The sequence below is a fragment of the Nothoprocta perdicaria genome, unplaced genomic scaffold, assembly GCF_003342845.1.
Source record: "Nothoprocta perdicaria isolate Ctin4 unplaced genomic scaffold, notPer1 scaffold_107, whole genome shotgun sequence".
NCBI classification, from domain to species: Eukaryota; Metazoa; Chordata; class Aves; order Tinamiformes; family Tinamidae; genus Nothoprocta; species Nothoprocta perdicaria.
The window spans coordinates 979804-1001022 of NW_020454172.1; the positions used below are offsets into that span (position 1 = coordinate 979804).

At 48.8% G+C, this 21219-nt stretch overlaps 1 protein-coding gene across 1 annotated transcript in view; it reads right to left on the minus strand.

Moving 5' to 3' along the window:
• Nucleotides 1–13265, minus strand: part of FNIP1 (folliculin interacting protein 1) — a 29219-nt gene extending 15954 nt beyond the window's left edge. Inside the window, exons 1-5 of the mRNA XM_026045577.1 lie at nt 13240–13265; nt 12307–12433; nt 3965–4108; nt 509–609; nt 182–256 (exon numbers count right to left, since the gene is read on the minus strand). Of these exons, the coding sequence (XP_025901362.1) occupies nt 182–256; nt 509–609; nt 3965–4108; nt 12307–12433; nt 13240–13265 (473 nt within the window). The remainder of the gene's footprint in view (nt 1–181; nt 257–508; nt 610–3964; nt 4109–12306; nt 12434–13239) is intronic.
• Nucleotides 13266–21219: the final 7954 nt, after the last annotated feature.

Here is a 21219-nt window from a genome sequence, read left to right on the forward strand (position 1 = left end):
GCAATCCGATAGGAAGATGGCTACGAGGAATAAGTGAGGATACCAGTGACAGGGTATAATGGAGGAGGAAACTAAAGCTTATTTTTCTAGAAACGGTGTCTGGAAGCTCCCAAAATAATGTTCTGCATTCCTGCATTCGTATTTGCCCATATTTGCCAGGTATCACTTGCAAGGCACTCACGTGTTCAGACTGCCATAGATGCTACTTCCAGTGCGAGCGGTGAAAACCTTGCTGAGCATGAGCTGAGGAGGTGAGCTAGGGGCCAGAAACGGAGATGCCAGTCAGAAACACGGCGCCCAGAGACGCTTTCATTTCCATTTCACATGCATCCTCATTTTACAGATCTAAACATGACACAAACACTTTTTGTGTCAAAAGTGACGTCAGAATAACTATAAAGCAGACCTAGAAATTCCTCTAACTCTGCACTTGTCACATTCAATTCAAGGCATATTAGCACTAAGGAGTCAATCTTCTTAAAAGATTAGCAGGGAAAATGAATCTTACCGAATCTGGTGAATTTTCAACGTGGAGCCCTTGTAACTCATGGCCACAGAGCCAAACATCATCTCTCCAAGCATATTAGCATCAGAGGAGCACCGAGARCCCTGGGGAGAGAGGGAAAAAAAATAATGTCTGTGTGAAGCGTTTTAGAAGCACATTTCTATTTAAGGCAATATATAATAAAAGAATTTTTTTTTTATAAAGATAAAAAAAAGCTCACTCTCTTTAACACTGTTTATATTACTAAGTTAAATGCTTCAATAAAAGTAGTAGTGCACAATTGGCTGTGAACTAAATACTGAAGTCATCCAACAAATCCAAGCCACGTCCTGGGGAGCTGCAGATGTAAAGGGCACCGAGTCAGCAGGACCAGAAGGTTGAACGCTCGCGGCCGATCACACGCGCTCCTGACCAAGAAGCCCTGAGCCGAAGCAGTATGGTCTGCTTGAGTAGAGACATGGAAACAAGAAGGGCAAGWCCACGTCGAGCTGCTGGTGGCCACATCGGACCTTCGTGGCACAGAYGGGGCCTGGCTCGTGGCTCTGCTTGCCCTGCTGCTCTTGTGCTGGGCCTGGGAGCGCCGCCACTTGCCCATGGAAATATCCCTCCGTGCGGAAAGCGCCAGATCCCCTGGATGGCTGCTGGAGCCTGGACCTCCCGGATCCTCACCTGCCGTGTGCAGGCGGCAGCAGCCAGGCTCCTCACCCGGATTCCTGGATAGGCTGGGAAAGTATCGAAGTGCTTGCCTGGTGTCACACTGCGAGCTCAGAGCYGGCCAAGGACAGGGTGTCCACACCACACATTCCCAGCGGGAAGCAGGTACGGAACGGTTGCTGGCCCATGGCAAGAAGAAGCCAACGCTGGTTCCCTAGGAGGCCACATGCTCCTAAGACAGCTCGGGTTTTAGCTCTTCCCCAGCACTCCCMGGTCAGACGGGAATAGTTTAGCAGACCCCGTCACCCCCAGAACCTGCTGCCAGCACCAAAAACATGGGGCATGAAGAGAAGCAGAAACAAATGAAGAGAAATGAAGAGAAGCAAAAACACGAATGAAGAGGGCATGAAGAGAAGCAGCAGCCACAGTTACAGAAAGGAGGATATCAACCCAAGTTTTGTTAGTGTTCCTATGACAGGGCAAAACCTGCTCTCTGGCCGAGTCCCATAAAAATTCCCATCTTCATTCCCAGCAACTCCAAGGAAACCGGAGTAGGGATGTTAATGGCTCTAGGAAATGATAGATAGGTCTGTGAGAGTCTCGATTTAAGAACACTGCAAATTGCTGCAGCCAAATATTATGATGATTATTTTTAAATCTGTTGCAGACCTCAAGTTGAAGAAGTCATTCTGAATAAATGTCAAGCCCTTGATGGCTGGTTTTGGTTTCAACTTTCTGCTACTGTGAACATTTAATTCCAAAGCTGGAGAAAAATACTTAAAAATAAATTATCCATTCTTCTTGTCAAGAAGAAACTGAATTAAAAAAAGAGAAACACAAGTGAAAATCAGCTGCTTTCAAATTTAATTATAGGGGTTTTCCTTCTCTGTGAAAGGCAGAGAGGAGCAAGGCTGAAGACAAAGCGGGTGAGGAGATGCAGCCGTGGGCTCTCAGTCGGGCATTTCACCAGCGCCTAATGGCAATGATTTCCCCACACATAACAGCAGATGCCTATACGTGATACGGAAACACGCTCCAGTCCAGCTCTTTGAGCCTTTAATTCTACAAAATAAAGGTCACTCAAGACCAAAGTGGAATGCAATCGACTGAGGAAGGGGGTTAAAAATTAAAAGCTCAAACGAAAAATAGCCAAAGAGCATCTGGCAAAAAGGGCAAAACCCCAGGCACTGACAGCTTGGATGCAAACCAACTCCCTAGGTCATATTTATGAGCTCACATAAAAAATGATCATAAAATACCCACGAGTGTTTGTTATTGCACATTAGCATATTAGAGGTAGTAAAATTTACATGGTTTGGAAATGATGTTTCTGAATATAAAATTCATAGCATTAATCTCCCACTTACTTTACATGTTGTCCCATCAATAAGTAAGTACGTATCTAAATTAAAAATGCAATACAGGAATAAATCTCAAACGTCGTGATCAAACAGTTGGCCTGGAGAAGAAGATTTACAGTCCTGGCCRGGCTGGCAGCGGCTCCAGCGGTAACACTGCTGCCTTGGCATGAATGTAACTGCGGGCAGCTCCAGCACCAGACTCAGCTCCATCCTAATGGATTCTGATCCCATTTGTGAGGGRTCTGGAGAGCACATAATTGCAAACGCCACATGGAGGCCTGGAAGAAAACCCCGTGGATGATCTTTCATAGAGCAACTAGAGCAACCCGTCATAGTCATGGCCATTGAAACAATGAATAGCGAGAGAGTCGCCACGCCAGCCACGACACCGCTGACGCTGATGGGGCCGAGCGCGCCCGCCGGCCCGCGGGGACGGTGGTTGCTGGCTCCGGGAGGGACATCGCTCTTCGTGGCCGCACAGCGCCCGGAGGAGGCTGTTCTGTGCTGGAAGGAAGACGCTCACAGAAATTACACGTCTCTTCCTCTCGTAACCGCAGCCCAGCACCCTTCCAGGAAGGGAGGAATAGAAAAACGAGCTGCTGCCTCCTTGCTAACAGCASGGCAAGGAGCGTGACGAGAAACAGAAAACAAGAACGTGCAGCTCACCCAGCACAGCGACAGCTAACGTGACGGTGGCAAAGGCAGCCTTAAAGGTCCTGCATTTCTGCCTGCGGCAGATGAAGACATCAGGAGGACTGTCCTCCAGACTATGCTGTGCACATAGCAGCTTCCCTCAAACACACAATTACTTCATTACAAAGAGTGCAAGGGCTTACTTCTATTTTAGGCTGGCTTAATATAAAACACTTGTGATCCATGGAAGGAGAGATGACAGAAATACATCTGTGTCAGATGACTCCAGCTCCTCTCATGGCCAAAATCTCTTATGTAAAACATAGCCCAGGTTCACTGAATCCCACGCTGTCGGGCTAGGTAGTGCATTTCTGTATCGCTTCCCTGGCACTCCACAATAACTTACTTTATCTAGACCATGTGCGGATATTTGTCTTGGTTCCTAAGAAAGGGAATAACTGAAGGCTTAGGGCTTCTGTGAAAGAAGAATTTCTTTGAGACTGCCCAGCGTTGTGCCCAAGGTTGGCCATGGTGCAGAAGCACCATCCCCATGGCCAAGACTTGACAATGGCCTAGAGAAACGCCTGCCATTCAGGACACATCTGAGAGAAACAGTCAGTTGGTTTTAGGGTTGTTCAGACCCCAAGCCATAGGATTAAAATATTATTCAGTCGGAACCAAAGTCTAATTCTCACTCAAAATTCTACACAGCCCACCCCTAATTTCAAGCGTTTTACAATGTTCAACACCTCACCTACCACAAGGATTTGACAGGGTAAAGGCAAAAAAAGGAAAAAGAAACGTGACTCACCTGGTATTTTGGACATTGCTCTTTTGCATCAGAGAAGGAGGATGACGAGTTGATTGAGCTATCCAGGGAAGAAGAGCTATCTCCTCCGGGCTTCAGCTGGCAACACTTCCCGAAAACTCTCACCTGAGCATCACTGCAGAGTTTCTGAAACACAGACAACACGTGTGCTGACATGAGGACCCGCAGCCACAAAATCACCACTTAGCAGTGCTGCACTTTCCTCTTTACCTAAYACATTAAGCAGTGGAAAAGCCTGTCCCTCCAGAGAAGGGTTAACTGTATTTACCAGTCTCCTGTGGCTGGGTTTTAGCGAGGAGCTACCAGGTCACTCTAGCTCCATCTCCCTAAGGAGCCGCCCGCCTCGGGAGCTTTGTGAGGCTCAGTTTTAGGCCTGGGATTAGGGCACAGGATGGCAGGGCGGGAGGGTGGGACGAGGTGCCACCTGTGCACGGCGCAGGGTGCCCAGTAGGGCAGAGTTTGCAGAGTGGTGCCAGCCGCGCCGCAGCCGGATAAGGAACAACCCTGCAAGAGAATTCGGAACAGGCTGTTGTTATGGGGAGAGGTGGGGAGAAATGTCGTTATTTTTACAGATCTCCTCTAGCTGTGTCTAAATCCTCAGGTCTCTTGGAAGTGTGGCGCAGAGGTGACATTTTCCCTTTCTAATAGGAATGCATCATGAGACTGCACAAGGACAAAGCTGCAAACGCAGTTGGTGGCAGGAGAAGCGAGGAAAGTTTYCCCCAGGGGCAGGGGAAAGAAGCTCCAAGCAGGACTGGTCCCTTCCTGATACGAGTTTCAGGCAAAGAGCTGCAAAAAAGGGAGTAAGGAGAAAACAAGGCTGAGATGGAGAACTGGAAGTGCAGAACCATTTGGACCTTTGCAGGGCTGCACACACAACATTCCCCGTCACTAGCACTAGAGATCTTTGCCACAGCTCTATATAGTATTTAAAGGCATATATGATTTCCCCTGCAAATCCCAGATGCACCAGAGAGCCAGCACACGTTTGCTAATGCCATTAACCTCAGAGCACTCTGCGTACCCGCTGCACTTCAGAGCACAGGTATCAGGCTGACAGCATTGCCTTTGCTGGTGGGCAGCATTCAGAGACAGAAGCGTGCCTACATGCTCAAAGTCACTCACTAAGTAGGCCCTAGGACTTCTGCAATTAACATTTCCTCTGCAATCACCTAACCGCAAGAGCAGCCTGGAAGCAGAGCGTGCGGGAAGCAGAGCCAGGGGCTGCAGGGAAATGCAAAGGTGCCGCGTGTCCCGGCTTCGCCTCTGAGCTCGCGGGGTTGCACCACAAGCTCTCACTTCATTCAAAAACGCAAGGATGGCTCAATCCTTACTAGCTCCAGAGAAAAGGARAAGGTGGAACAGGAAAGGTGTGCAATCCCCATGCACTTCAACAGGCTGTTAACCTCATGGCTGCGCAACAGAGCCAGCAGCAACTGCGTATTTTGCAGGATGAGAAAAAATCCCTACTCAAGCCATGCAGCRAAGACCTCAGCAGATGTGCTCCTGCTTCCTGCACCACCAACCCCACTTTGGGGAGAGAAGATGACAGCCCGCGTGCCCTCCTCTGCTGAGGAGCAAGTTGGGAATCCCACATCTCCAGCCTTGGCTGTGCCGGTTGCTTTTCTTTGTGAAAAGAAAATGTGAACACCTTGGATACCAGGTGGCTTTCCTCTGGCCCTAGCAGTGGGCGAGAGCTAGGGAAGCAGCAGAAAACGTCAGGGATTATCTAGCTCCACGCGGCGGCTCGCACTGCTGCTCCGATTAGAGGGCGGCCGCCGCCGAAACCCTCCGGGGAAAATGTGCAGACAAGTCAGTAATTCCGTGGCAGAGGGGAGAGGCAACGTGCAGCAGCCTCCGCGTGCTGTGCCCGAGCTACGTGTGCGCCGTGGGACCCTCCCAGCGCGACAGCCCGGCGAGGACGCTGAACTCCGGCCACGCGCGGCTTCGTTAATGGCTAATAGCCGGCGCTGGAGCACAGTACACAATGGCTGGAGCATGTGAATGATAATCATATGACTTCAGTAGGAACTCGTGAACCAGAATTGCATTTTATCTCTGACACAAACAACAATGTCCTAGGCTAGGCAAGCATCATGTGATAAAACCACATAAAATCCACAGGGTTACAGAAGCTTTTGCAGGCGAACCGCATTTCAGCTTGCATTTTCCATCGGATGTTGAAAGTTCCTTTAAAAAGATACTGCTTTAATTAAGCTCACTTGAGATTGCGAGGCCATTAAATGGATTTCTGTGGGTGAAGAAAAAAAATTCTATGCATGAAAAAGAAGCTAAGTTTGCAAATTATTGACTTTTTGGTAATCTCTTGTCAGCGGTGCTGCATTTTTCTCCATAGAAACTTACCTTAAGCCCACTGCAAGATGGCTTGAAGTCATAGTAGTCTAATTTAAAAACCAGAGGCACATTCTTGTTAGGTCTTTGCAGGGGAATTTACTGAACCAAGAGGTCAGATGTTCAGGACCTTTCCAATACCACCTGTCCGAACCTTGCAAACAGTAAATCATCCCTAAARTGCGGGACACTGACAAATCGGGGTGTTTGCTCTTTCTAAAGCTACATGTGTTCTTAAGAAGAACCCGTTGGAGTATTTGACGGAGTGTGTGCAATACCCCCTTCCTCGGTAACTCCTGCCTCCGAACGCCAAGGTAATTTTAGGTGCACCAAGCCTCAAGACACGAGGCAACAAAGGAGTGGGGTGACTTGATTCCAGGATAATATTCCAAACATACCCAAGCCAGGTTTCCAGAAACAAAAAGGTGACCAAATTATTTGAAAGCTGTGCAATGGAGATTCAGAACTGGGGATTTTCCTTCCAAATGCACTCACTGCAACACAGCACCACAACAGTAGTGCTGTTGAACCCCAAAAGGCACATGGTTGTGGCTCTAAGATCCTTACCAGGAAGGCACAGGCACCGCACTGAGCACTAGAGGTTGGAGGAGGAATTTCTAGTGCGCAAGTTGTGCTTCGGGGACAGCGAGAGTGTCCTAGACAGCTGAGAGGAGCCTGGGGTGTTGAACTACATCCAGACGGCGTGCATGTGTGTTAGGGGCTGCGGTGACAGCACAGGRGACAACTGTCATCATGTGCTTTACTCTTCTTTACCTCCCTTTAGCAGCAGGTGCTCAAAGGTGACAGCGAAGCCTCTGTATCAAAACACAGTTGCTGTCCCCCAGGAGCTCTGGATCTCGCTGCTGAAACGGGCCAGTCAGCAAGGGGGGCTTCACATAGCTGAAAAACTCTGCCAGAATAGATAAACTTACTCCTGTGCTTTATAAATACGACGTTGGTCTGAACGCGTAATTAAATACGCCTCTGCCTAGGACACGGGGATTGCTTGCCCCGGCGTTCCTCCCTCTCCCTCGAGTGGCACAGCAGAACCCAGGTATCTTTTTTAAGAGATAGCTGTCACTAGTGCTACGATTTCACTTCATTTCCAGAGCTGTCAAGTTCCTCTACTATTCATAGTTCAATGAAAGGAGCAAAGACACTTCTCTGCTACGCTGCTGTTATCCTGCCACTGCTCTTCAGAGAGCAAGAGCAGAGCTGAGAAGGTAGGACTCCATCTCCATGCTGCTCGTCACCGGCTTCTTTATCCATCCCCTTGGCTCTCGGGAAACCTTGTCCACCGAGAGACCATGGGCTCCAACACACACGAGTCACCCAAAGGCAAAAGGCTCCCTATCCCATTACTAATCCGCCCAGCAATTTACTGCTCAACATTTATCCAGTGCTGCAGTGCACGGGACACAGGACTAGCGCTGGCTCGTTTAAAACAGCATGCCAACTTAATGCTTTAGGATAAGTGAGACAGGGGGAGTCAAAGAAATTGCCACAATAGCAGATCAAATATCATATGACCTTTCAGTTAAACTGTCCCAAATTAAGGTGACTTTGCAAAATTTAGCTTCTTGCTGCCCGAATCCAAGCTCATTCTTTGTTTTAAGGTTGCACCCTTCGGCTCAAACCCTGCACCTCGGCATCTCCACTCCCTTGGTTGGGCTATGGAAGCTTTTTTTCTCCACCCCCTTTCAAAAATCCCTCTCTCTTTCGTTTCTTCCAGAAAAACTGCTTCTGGAAATCCTCCTGTGCCTCATGGAAAGGAGTCACTTCCCCCTTTCACCCTTGGCTTTTCCCGCTCGCCGCCTCACTGTGTGGGCTGGCAATCCCGGCTCGGCATCAGTCCCGCCGGGCTCTTACTCGTCTTCCTCCCTGCTCTTAGGCTTTTCCTTGGTCCCCTCACACTTCTCCTTCGCCACCTGCTCCACATCTTCCTCTGCACTRACCTGCAGAGCCTGAAACCTCCCAGCTTCTTCAGGCCGCCCAGCACCTCCCTCCGCTCAGGTCTCTCAGGGTGAATACTCGTGGCRCAAACCACCAACAGACAACACCAGAAGAAAATAAATAGCTAAACTAGCAGCTAAAAATACCCCAAACCACCAACAACAGGCTCATTCATCTGCTCGCAGCAGAGCACTGGTGCACGGTTCCCCTCCGGCTTCTTCCTCACTCAACTCCTCGCTTCTCCCTCGTGGATCCTCATCCCATTCCTGCACCTTCCTCACCCCGTTTGTTCCCAGCCCCTCGAGGCAGACACCTCCATTTCAAGTGGTCTTTGCCTGGTGACATTCCCGTCCTCACGTCGGTGCCGCCGGGCGGCCTGGCTCGGAGGGCGCATCGTTGAGGTTGAGAAGCCAAGCGCCACGCTCAGCAGGGCCGGGCCGCCTCGGGAGGGGAGCGGGGCCGCCCGTCACGCTTGGTGGGGGGCTCAGGGCAGGCCTGGATCTCCAAGGAGCAGCCGGYACCGCCTCCTGTCCCCAATGCTTGGTATGACCCGGCAAGAGGACGTACTGCCCAGGTGGGCCTGCCCGGGCCTGGTGCGCTCACGGGAGCCACGTCCCAGGGGAGCTGGTGGCTACGGGCGAGCTGAAGCAGCTGGGGAGGTGCTGCAGGAAGAGCAGAGAGAGGCATGAGACATGAGTCTACGTGCCCAAAGCGGGCACGGGCCTCGGCACCGTCCCCTGTGAAGCCAGCGATGTGGAGCCCTCAGGAACGCGGCGCTCGTCTGCGCGAGGGCCCAGCAGGGCAGTTCTCCAGAGGAGACTGCGGATCCCGGACACGTGCTCGCCAGCAAAAGGACTTCAAGGCCTCAAGTTACAGGGGGGAAGGCTCAGGTTGGATATTAGGAAAAATTTCTACACATGAAGAGCAGTCAAGCATTGGCACAGGCTGCCCAGGGATGCAGTGGAGCCCTCATCCCTGGYAGTTGTGCAGATGAGTCGCCTASGGACACGGTTTAGCAGGATGGTGTCAAGGGGCTCACGGTTGGACTCCATCATCTCAAAGGCCTTTTCCCACCACGGTGATTCTGAAGATGGCAGAAAGCGAGGAAAGCCCAGGAGAGAGGTGTGTTTGGGTGCGGAGCGGGGCTGTTTGGTGAAGGCGTGAGCCCTGGGGCCGCTCCCGCCGGCTGCCCGCACCTCCTCCCATGCGGCCGCCTCTCCCGAGGCGTTCGCTCAYGACACCGAGTCAGAGTCACGGGGCTGAGGAGAGAGGCCCTGCAGGGGCTGGGACYGCACGGTGTCCCATGTCCGGGCGCTCCCAGGGGCCAGGAGCCGCCTGCACACCCCCGGCCAGCTCCCTGCTCAGCGCTTTTCRTCCATCAGAACGTGAAAACCCATCACTTCACATCCTGAAACGTGTCTCGGGAAAAGTTTCCTCTGATGCACCTTAAATACTGCCAGTGAGGGAATTTGAATGGCTGAGTCATATTCGGCCTTGGTCCGCTGCACACAACTCTTGACATACACTGAGATTACAGATACACAGAGCAGAGCAAAGTGTATCTCACATTACTTCAGGCATATGACTCGCAAATTATGATGGCTTTCAATGAAACCGTTTCACTGCACTTCTCGGAAACCAAGAGCTGCTGCACAGCCAGCAAGCTCCAAAAAGTGGCACCTTGCGTGCAGCTTCCCTGCATCAAGCTGCCGGACTTGATGGGAGCAGCCAGAGCCACCGCTTGGCATTTCTGCAGATATCACCCTCAGACTATTTATAAACTCCGAGGTATAAATCACGTTAGGAAACTGGGGGCTGAGATGCAGAAAGCATTGGCTTTTGTGAGGCTGTTAACAGATACCCTTTCACGAGGGAGAGCACCCAGCCCACACACGTCTCGCTGCAAAGGGCAAGAGTGCCTTGGAATGTGCTTAGAGCCAAGATCTGGCTTTGTATAGGCTGGGTGTGTCTTTGTTAATGAAAATCATGATAAAGAGCGAGAAAAATAAACAATGCAATTCCTTGAAAATGGCCAGTATGTACTGCTAACTGTGCAAGCCTGTACTGAGCTTGCAGCAAGCTCAGCCCAAGACTCTCGTGCACGTTTTTACCTGCACAAAGTTTCTGCTGTTGCAAAGAGGGAGGTTATTTATTTATTATTATTTTATGAGGAAAGTATCTGAGTGCTGCAGAAGGTGGATATCATGGCAGGGAAATATTTCAAAGTGTACTTTTTCAAAGTCTGATAATATGACATATATATTATATATATATATACATATATATGAATACATAAAGTTAACAGACTACATACAGAGCATTACAACTAGTCTGGGACCAGCCAGTCTTCCTCCAGCAGCCTCACAYATTCATCTCATAGGAACAGTGAATGCAGCCAGGTATTACTCACCACCCACCTTCCCCTTTAATTAAGAAAAATAAAGTGTTTAATATGGAACCGTAGTAGATTMATTATCAGCCATTTATTCTGCTGCTAATAAGCTGTCACAGTCAACTACCTTTCTGAAATAAACCCAAGCAGAGGAGCCTGCAAATTATGGGTACAAATTGGAACCCAGGCAGTTCMATCTTCATATGAGRAAGAACTTCCTTACTGTAAGGGTCCCAGTGCTCTGGGTGTCCCTGCAGGAGCAGGGACTAGATGATCTCTAGAGGTCCCTTTCAACCTCAACCATTCTGTGATCCTGTGATTCATTCCGCAAATACAGATCTATCTTACAGAGGCTTAAGCCTTCAGGAAATCAATACAAGTATACACAGTGTACAAAGATTTATCTATTAATAAAGTAATAGTAATGAGCAATGCCAATAACTCATATGAACAACCTCTTCAAAGACCTATTGCCTATAACAATCTCTGTTTTCCTGGCAAGAACATCTGAACATCGACAGGAATAGAAACTTACGAATTAATAAAGCCATGTTAACAAGTTAAATTTAAAAAGAAAGATGCACCTTCCAAATTCTCAAAAGAACAAGGAAAATGGGATTTGTGTCTGCAAATGTGCTATGGAAGCTACAGAAGATCCTGCAAGTCAGTGCCCATGACCCACAGATCGGCTCGCAGCAGACAGATATGTGGCAGGGGGGAGCATTGAGGATCAGGGTGAGAAGCACCAGGCTGGCAGCATTCAGCACCAGGCTGGAGAGTGTTCAACGCTGGATGAAGATCTGCTGGCTGTCCTCCAATATCCAACRTGAAAATCAGGACTCGAGGTAAAATGCTATCTTGTGTACTCCTACCTACAGGACTTCATGCAGTTCTATGGGAAAAAGCGACTGGGATCCCAAGTTTCAGYTTACACAGTGCTTTCTGCTTGGAGAGCTGAACCACATTGCAAGTGTTTCTAGAGATGGTGAAAAGGAAGTTCAAAGCAGTTAAAGTGTCCAAGCTCACAGAACCACTTATAGCAGCACTGTGGCTAGAAATGAGACCTTGTGGCCAGAGTCCCTGCTTGGAAATATCCTCATCCAGCTGCATCCATTGTGAGTTCAATTAATAGCTTAACAAAGAGACCTGACAAATGGAAAGCCTAAAAGAAAAGTTTTCAAGTAATTTTGGGTCAGCAGTTGGTAAATAGTTGGAAACAACAGCTGCTAAAAGCTGAGCAAGCAGGACAAGGTAGGAGAGGGGACAAGGAAGACTTTCCAAACCAGAAAACAGACCTGCTGCAGAGAACAGCCACATCACAAACCCCTTTCAATGAACACCAAACTCAGCACTGCCTCCTGGCATTGCCCGCGCAGCCATGGGGGGAGCCCCTTTGAAAGGGCAGGAAGTAGAAGAGCCCAGGARTAACCATCACTATGATATTTACAGTGCTAGGGTGAAATTACTGAAGCTTGAATCGTTTGCAATTTAATACACACTTATATTTGCCCCTGAATATAATCAAAGTTTAAATATTAATATGAATGAAGCAGGCAATTTGTGAGCTACCAAGCACTATCTTAGAAAACATACAGAACGTAAGCATGTAAATTGTTAAAATACTCACCGACACCGAAACATCCTCTATTTTTCTTTTAGCACTGGAGTCGAACAAGACGTTGCGCCCTCTCCTTTCACAGTCCTGATACACGATCAGTCGGATCTGGCTCGGGTCGAACTCCGGCAAAGGCCAGCTTGAATGAAAAACAAGAAATCCCAAGTATTAATCACAGCAGTTCTTTATTGCACTGCCCTTCTTACATTGTCTGCATATCCAGCTTCATTAACATAAAATATACAGCACACGCAACATCATTTTATCAGACTCTTTGATCCTGTAGCTAGAACCGGGTAGACAAATTACCCTGGCATGAAGAGGGCCGCTCCATTACAGCCCTTCAACTGTGCTGTGTTCAGCACTTCCACACAGCAACGTGGCAAGGAGCTTTCACCAACCTCTGCTATCCTCGTGCCCACCAAGTTCTCTGCAAAGGGAGAATTTCTCTGCAAAGAACTTGGTGTCGGACATCACTGCATAYGATCTGGATTTTAAGAAGGCATCATTGATGTTAATGTTTGAAAGGCCACAACTAAATTCTTTGTATCCTAAGAATACTGGCCTATTACTGGCCAGTCCAGCAAAGACCCAAGGGCTTGGGCATCCAGGTTTGCTCACACCTTCTGTGTTCCTGGAAGCTAAGAAACGAGGTGCCTGCTCTTTCCATGAAATCATCAGGAATCAGCAAGTTAATCGGTAAGTTTTACCCTCTCCTTTCAATTCACCAGCCGAAAGGATGGACTCCCCTGTGCCTGCACTTTACGTGATCTGAACACAGATGCTGATCTGCACCCCAAGTCATATCCTTGGTTGTAGCAGAGATGYGGCAGCCAAAGCCATCAATCTCTACCAAAAATTTTAAGAATGTCCAGCCCCAATTCATGGCTTTACGACTTGTGTAGTACCAGCTGGGTAAAACTAAGCGTCAGCACATAGAGTTACTCGCCCTCCTGGAAGAGGAAATCCATTTCCTCATCTGCTTGGCCCCACCATTTAGCAACACCAGASAAAAACAGAAGCTGCAGAGAAGATACTGTGCAACGAATGTCAAAAGCAACTTATTACAAGAAAAAAACTTGAGCAATTTGAAACTGAAATAACTCAATGTCTGCTGGATCGGGGAGCAGAGAGTCTCGCAACGTGGCTGCAACAGCACTTGAAGCCAAGCATTGTCCCCCAGGGGATGGGTCATATGAAGAGCAGACTGGGAACCAAACCAGTTCTGTACCAAAAAGAAGCATTTGGCAATATGAAAAACTCAGAGAAGTGTTTACATGGAGCAGGGGCTTCTGCTAAGCAGCCCAATCCTGCATTTCCAAAGAGATAAGGAAACAAAGCCCATATTGCTCGATGCACCGGGGCATCTGGAGAGGCTCATGGGGACTGCAGCGGGGCCTGGCTGCAGCTGGAGATAAGAGGGCAAGCGAGACCGCGGGATAAACTGGCTCCCGGGGGAACCACCTCCTTATGTTTAAGTGAAATGGGTGGAAGTCCGGAAACTTGTTCCGTGAGCTGGGCCGCTCGGATAATCAAACAGCCTGTGATAATAACAAGGGCCTGCTTGCCAAGGAGGTGCTATCACTTGCTCCACCCTTGCAATACATGCGAATTTCCTCCCGGCTCAGACAAAAGCACGTCTCCCATTACCTAGTGCTTGGGATATTTGACTTGGAAACTACTGGCGAAGAAGGGAAGTAACAGTTCCAGATCTGAGGAAAGTCTACTCGTAAAGGGTTCTGAGAGCAGATTACACTAACGGGGGAGAAAGCTAAATATAAAACTCCAGCTCTATGCAGCAACATATTTGATCAAAGTAACAAGACCTGTTTACTTCTCAGTTTCTGCATATGACATTTTAACTTTCTCTAGACAAGTTTTCAGCAGATACCATAAATCATAATTTGTGCCCGTTCCAATAAGCGCTATCTCTGTTACATAACACAGTCCTTAAGCACATTTTAGCCTTGCAAAAATATTCCCTGGCAAGAGCGGGTCACTTCCCAAAGCAGGAGACGCGCGGGAGAGCGGGTGGAAGGTCCTGCCAGGCAGACAGGGAGCAGGCAGCCCGGCGCCCCCAGCACCTCCCGCGCGGAAGSCCCACACAGGAGCTCTGCTCTTGCTCTTAGCAGCTTTAAAGAACCATCAAGTCCGATATCTAGGCAGATTACCCCCAGAAATACATCAACTGCAGCGTGCAATATGCAGGGCACGTTCTCAAAACAAATAAAACAGGGCAATACTCCAGCACGGCTCTTCAGCCGGATGAAAAGTGACCTAGATCTTCTGAATATAATTAGTTCTGTTTATAAATGGAAACCAACTTTGACATTTAACTGATGTTTTCTTGAGATCTTTACAGGAAAATGAGGAGATGGATACTCACGTGTCCTGGTAACGTTAATGGAAGGTGAAGCTGCGTCTTCCCCGTTGCTCTGGCAATGACGGGGCACTTAATGAGGAGTTTCTTCTGCATGACCTATCTACTTTATTTGATCTTTCCTTGGAACTGGTTGTATATATATAAAAATAAACACTACAGGCTTTTCACCCATGGAAATGAGTGCGGCTTTGTCTCACAGTTAGGACCGTGAGCTCATGCCTGGCGCGAGRGGAGCAGTAGTGAAGAGCAAGTTATTGCTGAGCAGGACGTCCATCCTGCAGAGATGTCTACTGTGCAAAGAGCAATGCATGGGGAAGGGACGTTAAGAAACAGGGTGCTCCCTAATCACTGCTGTGCAAATGCTGGGTGGGATTTTTCAGAAGCAAATCATGTAAAATCCAATCTCTTTAAATCTGAAAAATGCACCGGAAAATAAAGTCTCCTTAGCTTAAGCCTGGGACAGGTTGGATCCTGGAGCCTAGCAGGGAGGAAGGTGAGGTTCTTCCTGAGGGCCTTCAGCTAACGGAGGGAGTAGCACTGGAAATTGCTGTAATCAAATAATTCACATAGCCAAAACAGCCTGTAACAAATATTTGGAAAAGAACACCCAAATATCAGTCCTGTTGGCCACTGAATGAATACAGGAGCAGCCGGGAACGAGCAATTTGCAGAAACCAGTCTGGATGGATCACTGGCCAAGTGTGTTTTCAGTGAGTTTCAAATATTTGCCAATCTAATTAGCCTGTGGCTTTACGGTCACACTTTAATCAGCCATAAATCCAGCCAGAGCTTAAACAGAGCTGCCGGCCCTCATTGCAGCCCCCAGCRCAAAAGCACCACGGGCAAGGAGCGAGTGGGACAGCAGCGCAAACCGCACGGGGCCGACAATTAAATTATTAGAAATTAATAATGATGAAATCACGGCCTGAGGAAGCATATTGGGAAGGGTGCTCGTGCAGAGGCCTCCCCGCTGTTCTCCTCCTCCCTCTCTTGCACCTCCTTGGTTTTCCGTCTTTTTCACATGGAGCCACCAGGAGAATTATCGGTGGTTCCCGGAGCCAGGAGATGCCTCCTGGTACACGACAAACCAGATCTCCAGGCTTCCTCYACGGACAGATTTTGCCGTGCTCCTAATTCCCAGGATTTATTGCCACCACAGACATTTCTCAGCAAGAGGCAATTGATGGCTTTTAAATTGATAGGRCTAAACTGCTCCTAAATTGCAAGCTCCAGGAGATGAAACAACACAAGCAGAAATCCTTGTTATCACTCCACCAATTACTTTCCTCTACGATTAAAACAAGTACATTCCTCCCTTCTTTTTTTTCCACTATAAAATGAACTTTTCTTCATTGCAGAAAGAGTTTAATACTTCTTTTTTTACCTCTTGGCTCAGGTTTTACTTTTAAAACAATTTCATAATAACACAACCCAGCCAGTATTCAACTATTTTTCATTATTAATGCAGAAATTTTGGAAGTCTAAAAGAAGAGTAACTGAAGCAAACTTATCAAAATATTGAGCAGACGGGATTTGTAAGAGATCTTGCTGAAAGGTGAAAATGCTCAAAACAAGAACATGACTAGCTATTGAGAGAGTAACTTGAAACTATCAGTCAAACTATTGTTTTCCTACATCATGTTTCATACTTATAAAAACTGCCTGGCGATGAATCACTTGCAACTATTTTTAAAAGCATCTACGCAGATGATATTTATAGTTTATGCCAGCTTATCTGTTCTGCATGTTTTTCATGTTAGCACCTTTTTAGAAAGCTGACAGGAGCAGCCATCCCCGCGCGGACAGCAGGTCTACCGCACCCCGCGCCACCCCGCTGCTTCCAGGGGACCGTCCGACCCCGCTCAGCGCGGGAGGAAACGTCTCCCTGCTGGGAGCTGGATGCGGAGGTGCAGGGACCCATGGGTGCTGCTGGAAAGCCCATGGATGCTCTTCCTCCTCTGTTACTGCTTAGAACCACTCAGCTTCTGCCAAACACAAACGTCGGGCAGAAATACTGCCTTGAAGAGGTAAGATCATAAATCCAGGACCGTTCGGATGTGCTCAGTGCAATCTTTYACACACAGATTATTTCAAGTCCCCCGGAGACGCGTGTAGGCACAGACCTACGCTCACACATTTGTGGCTGAGCAGTGTTCAGGATCCTGCGGTTGTTTTATTGGAGGGAGAAGTAAACAGCAGCAAAAGGGCAGTGCTCCTTCTCCAGCCCAACCCTCCTATCACACAGTCTCGCCTTCGGCCAAGCTCTTTTCCAAATTCCTCTGCCTGTTTCTATTACCTGTTAGTGGATCTTTTCATCTCATTTTGGCTTTGAGGAGACAGGACAAGAGCTGAGGATGAAATGCTCAGACAGGGTATTCCATAGACTTTAACACCTTACTGTAATTCAGTCATTCTCTTACTATTTGAGCATTCCTGTGCAAACCCAGCTGTGCAGATATTTCGGAAAGAGCACAACTGATTGGCACCACTGGAAACCTGGCTGTACAGCATGCTAACAGCACAGCTACAACCAGTTTGGAAGAGCACGACTCCATGTAAATGCTAGTGACACAACCCGACCATGAGGCTGCAAGGAGGAAGGACATCCCAAAGCTGCACAAACCACGGGGCCTATACTTAGAAAACAAACAAACAAACAAACTTGCAAGACAATTGTCTCTATAAGCGCCGAGGGCACTCGAGGGCTGTGTGCCAGCTGCAGCGAACGCATGCTGATTCTGCAGGGAAAACTGCTGTTTGTGCCTTGACCAAGGCCACCGCGGCAGCCTGTGACAGCGGAGGGACGCTGCCCTCTGTCACCTCAACCTCAGCTGGGCTTTTCCAAAGCCAAAGGATCCGTGCTCAGGGTCGCTTGGAAGAGCTCCTAGATAACCGGTCGCCTTAGGGACTCGTGACTCGCCGCTGCCTTCAGAGGTGCATTTTTAAGGCTCATCACAGGGAAATGACGTTTCTTTGGAAAATCAACAATTCAAGCCTTCCCCTTCTTGTTTCTTGACCCTCTGTGGGAAGGGCATTTGTCGGCTCAGCATTGCACCTGTCTGTCTCATTCATTTACCAGCTTAGCAATCCTCACCTTGAATAGCTGCACGGCTTGAGCTCCAGGAACCTTGTGCTGCTTAGCCTAAGCACACAGCATCCTGGTGGGAGGCGCGCGGGGAGCTCGCGCTCGGGACATCAAACACACACCTAAATTCAACCCGCTTCCACCCTGCTTGGCTCTGCCCGGACCTTTAACTGTATTTGAAGCTGACTTCACTTTGTTTTCATTTTTTTCCTCCCTTCTAAGTCACTTGGCTCTCGTCGAGATCTGTAATTTATACACTGAAGCCCCRGGCATGAGCCAGATGCCTTTCCATGAGCAGAGACCCAGGGCGCAGAGCTCAGGTGCACTCCAGGCACCGCGCTAATCACGAGCTGCACAGGGACATTGGGAAGACGCAGGCAGAGGGACTTTGTTAAAGACCTATCGCAACGTTGGGCGAGTTTGCAGCCTACAGAGCTTCAAAGTTTACAGTCAACACCAGCAATTTCATAAAACATTTTCAGGACTATCCCATGCACGTCATTTCAAAGGAGAAAAAAAAAAAAAAAAAAAAAAAGAAGAAGGAAAGCCCCACCTGCCTGATTTCTAGATGATTTAAGCACACATCCGCATGCAAACATACACACATACACAAGCACACAAACTTTAGGTGCTTTTCTGAAATATTTTTAATAAAAAAGCACACACACAAATGAAGACCAGTTCCCTCGGTTCCACCAAGAGCAGTGCTTTGCATTATTCCAGTAGACTACAATTCTCCTTTGCAAAATTACAACAGATAAAATTAATCTAAAGGGGAAATATATATATAGGTGCCATTCAGTATACAATTAAAGAAAAATCACTCAAAAAAATCTCTCTAAAAGCATGACATTTCCGGAAAAGAAATATTTTCACCACAGAGAAACTCTAAAGCTTTCAAAACCTGACGTAACCTCGGGACGGGTGTATTTATCGTACCTGGGAAGCATCTTCGTCCCGCAAGCAGCTCCACGTTTCGCGATCCCCACAAGCTCCTGCTGTGCCCGGCTGCCAGCGCAGGTTAATAATAGCAATGAGCCACGTTCATCCCAAACCACAAGACTGTCAGGTGACATATCAAGAGGTCTGAATTTAATTCAAACAAAAGACTCTCCATGCTGCAGCGCGAAGGGCTTCATCTCAGCCACCGGAGCACAGAAAGCACCTCAAAGCRGCGCACGGGCTGCGGCGCGCTGCAGCCGCTCGCACCAGGATCCATTTACACCGCCCGGGGGTTTTGCAGCCCGGATCCTGCCCCTGCGCTCGGCTGCATAGTCCTGGATTTGTGGGATTTCTGCTGGAGGAAGCGGTGCCCGTTCTCCCCGGCGCTGCGTGCCCCACAGCGCAGCGGAGCCCACACACGCGCGATCCCGGCGCGGCTGCCGCCTGCCCTCCCTCTCCGCCAGCCGCCGGATCCCGGTCTCATGACCYGAGTCCCTGGCAACTGCTGCTCCGGCTCCGCCACCGTCAGGAATTCCGGCGGCCGCGGGGAAGGGGGGCCACGCGCCACGGGTGCCCGGGGCGGCCCCGCCGCCGGCCATCATGTGATGCGGCCTGGCCATGGAGCAGGCCCTGGGGCCGGCCCGCGCGCCCGCCCCGCTCCACACGCTCCATTCCCCGCTCCACACGCTCCMTTCCCCGCTCCACACGCTCCATTCCAGACTAAACACACAGGCTGCAGCCCCAGAGGTGGCAGAGGGCGAGCGTGTGGCCTCACAGCCCCCTTCCATTTTCTCCAGCCTCCAAGAACCCGAGGTTTCCCCACTCCAGTTACGGTGACATTTTTCCCCAGGGCGGTTGGTTTCGGTGCCAAACAACAGCGTTTTGCTGCAAAAGCCGTAAAACCAAGAACCAGCTACTCGCTTCTCACAAACCCGGGAAAAGACTCTCTTGTGACCACAGGTGTTCTTGAAGGAAATGTCTCATTCAGCAAAGRAGCTGAGGCCTGGATGCCACGATACAGACCTGCCTTTTCCTACGTTATTCATGCCAGAAGGTTTCACAGAATTATTCACAAGGGTAAAAAAGGCAGGTGCGGAACATGCAGCTCCAGCCTTTGAGCTCAATCTCCCTTTAAAGCTCCAAATACTGCGCGGGGGCAGCAATCATGGGGCTCTGTTACCTGCCTGCCCTGGATGCAGGAACGTGCCGGGCACGGTGACTTTCCTACCTGTGTGGCAAACGCCCCGCTCTGTAAAGGTTACTGATGTCAAAAGTGACCTTTTTTCCCTCAGAGATGCAATGGTGAGAAGTTCGGCGCAATGTATTATGTAAACATTTATTTACAGGAGGAACAGCTAAAGTTTCCATTTTACCTCAGGGTAACCCGATGCGCGGTGAAGACAAGCGCTTTGAAAGAGGACCCGGCCTCTGTCTAACAACTGATCGGGAAAAATATTGGAAAGAATTTCCCTTCAAAGAAAGGGAGACTCAAATTATACAGAGGGGAACCGGTGCTGTAAGCAGAAATGCGCAGGCCTAATGTTTGAGAAGGGACTTCAGGTAGTCAGTGCTGGTTCGCAAGCACTATTGCTTCTCCCATATCCAAGAAAGTACTCACTCTTTAAAAACAAAAAAATTAAAGTAAATGCACACCATCCTTCTCCCTAGGTGCATATCCAGGCAAATAGCTCTCCATTTCACTCATGTGGACCAACACAGATATGTTTTTAGAAATGAGGCCTGGTCATAAACCCAGGACGTGGCCCCTTGCTCAGATGGGAGGACCAAGTTTAACTGGGAAAGCGCAACCCGCCGTTCGCTGCTCCATCTACACTGATTGTGGGAAGAAAAAAAATGCCATGGAAATCCTCAAAGGGCACCAAAGGGGAAAAAAAAAAAAACTGTCATTTTCTTCATTTTATCCAAAGGCCTTTCTGAAAACATTCAAAAATCGCAGCCAAGGTGTGCAACTTGGGGGTAGAAACCATCCAATTATCCGATTTTAAAACAAGCAGGCAACAGTTGGTTCCAAACACAAGCTAAAAAATAAAATAGATGCATTTTCATTCTCCACCGCCTTAACAACCTTTCTTTATCTGTCCCTTGCAAAAAGGTTCCTCCTCACACACTGTAAATGTGCACAACAAAACCCAGTCACTGGCATCTCAGCTTCACAATGCACGAAGGTCGGCGTTGGGAGCCACCGGGCAGAACGAGAGCAAAACCACTCGGGTTTCACTCAAAATCTGAGTAGGAACACTTGGATACCGTTTCCCTACAAAATATTGGCCTTAGTGGAATTACCACTGAGCTAGGCTTTAAAAAATGTGCTTTCTGTGCATTTTTGTATCCCTGCAAAAAAATCCAGTGAATTCCTGCCGGCTCACGGAGCACACTGGATAGGATAAGGCTCAAGGTGCCTGTGCAGAGCCGCAGTGCACACAGGAACCTGTGCATCCCATGGGCACGCACAGAAACGCGGAGCCCATGGACGGCAAGAGCCAAAAGGATGAGA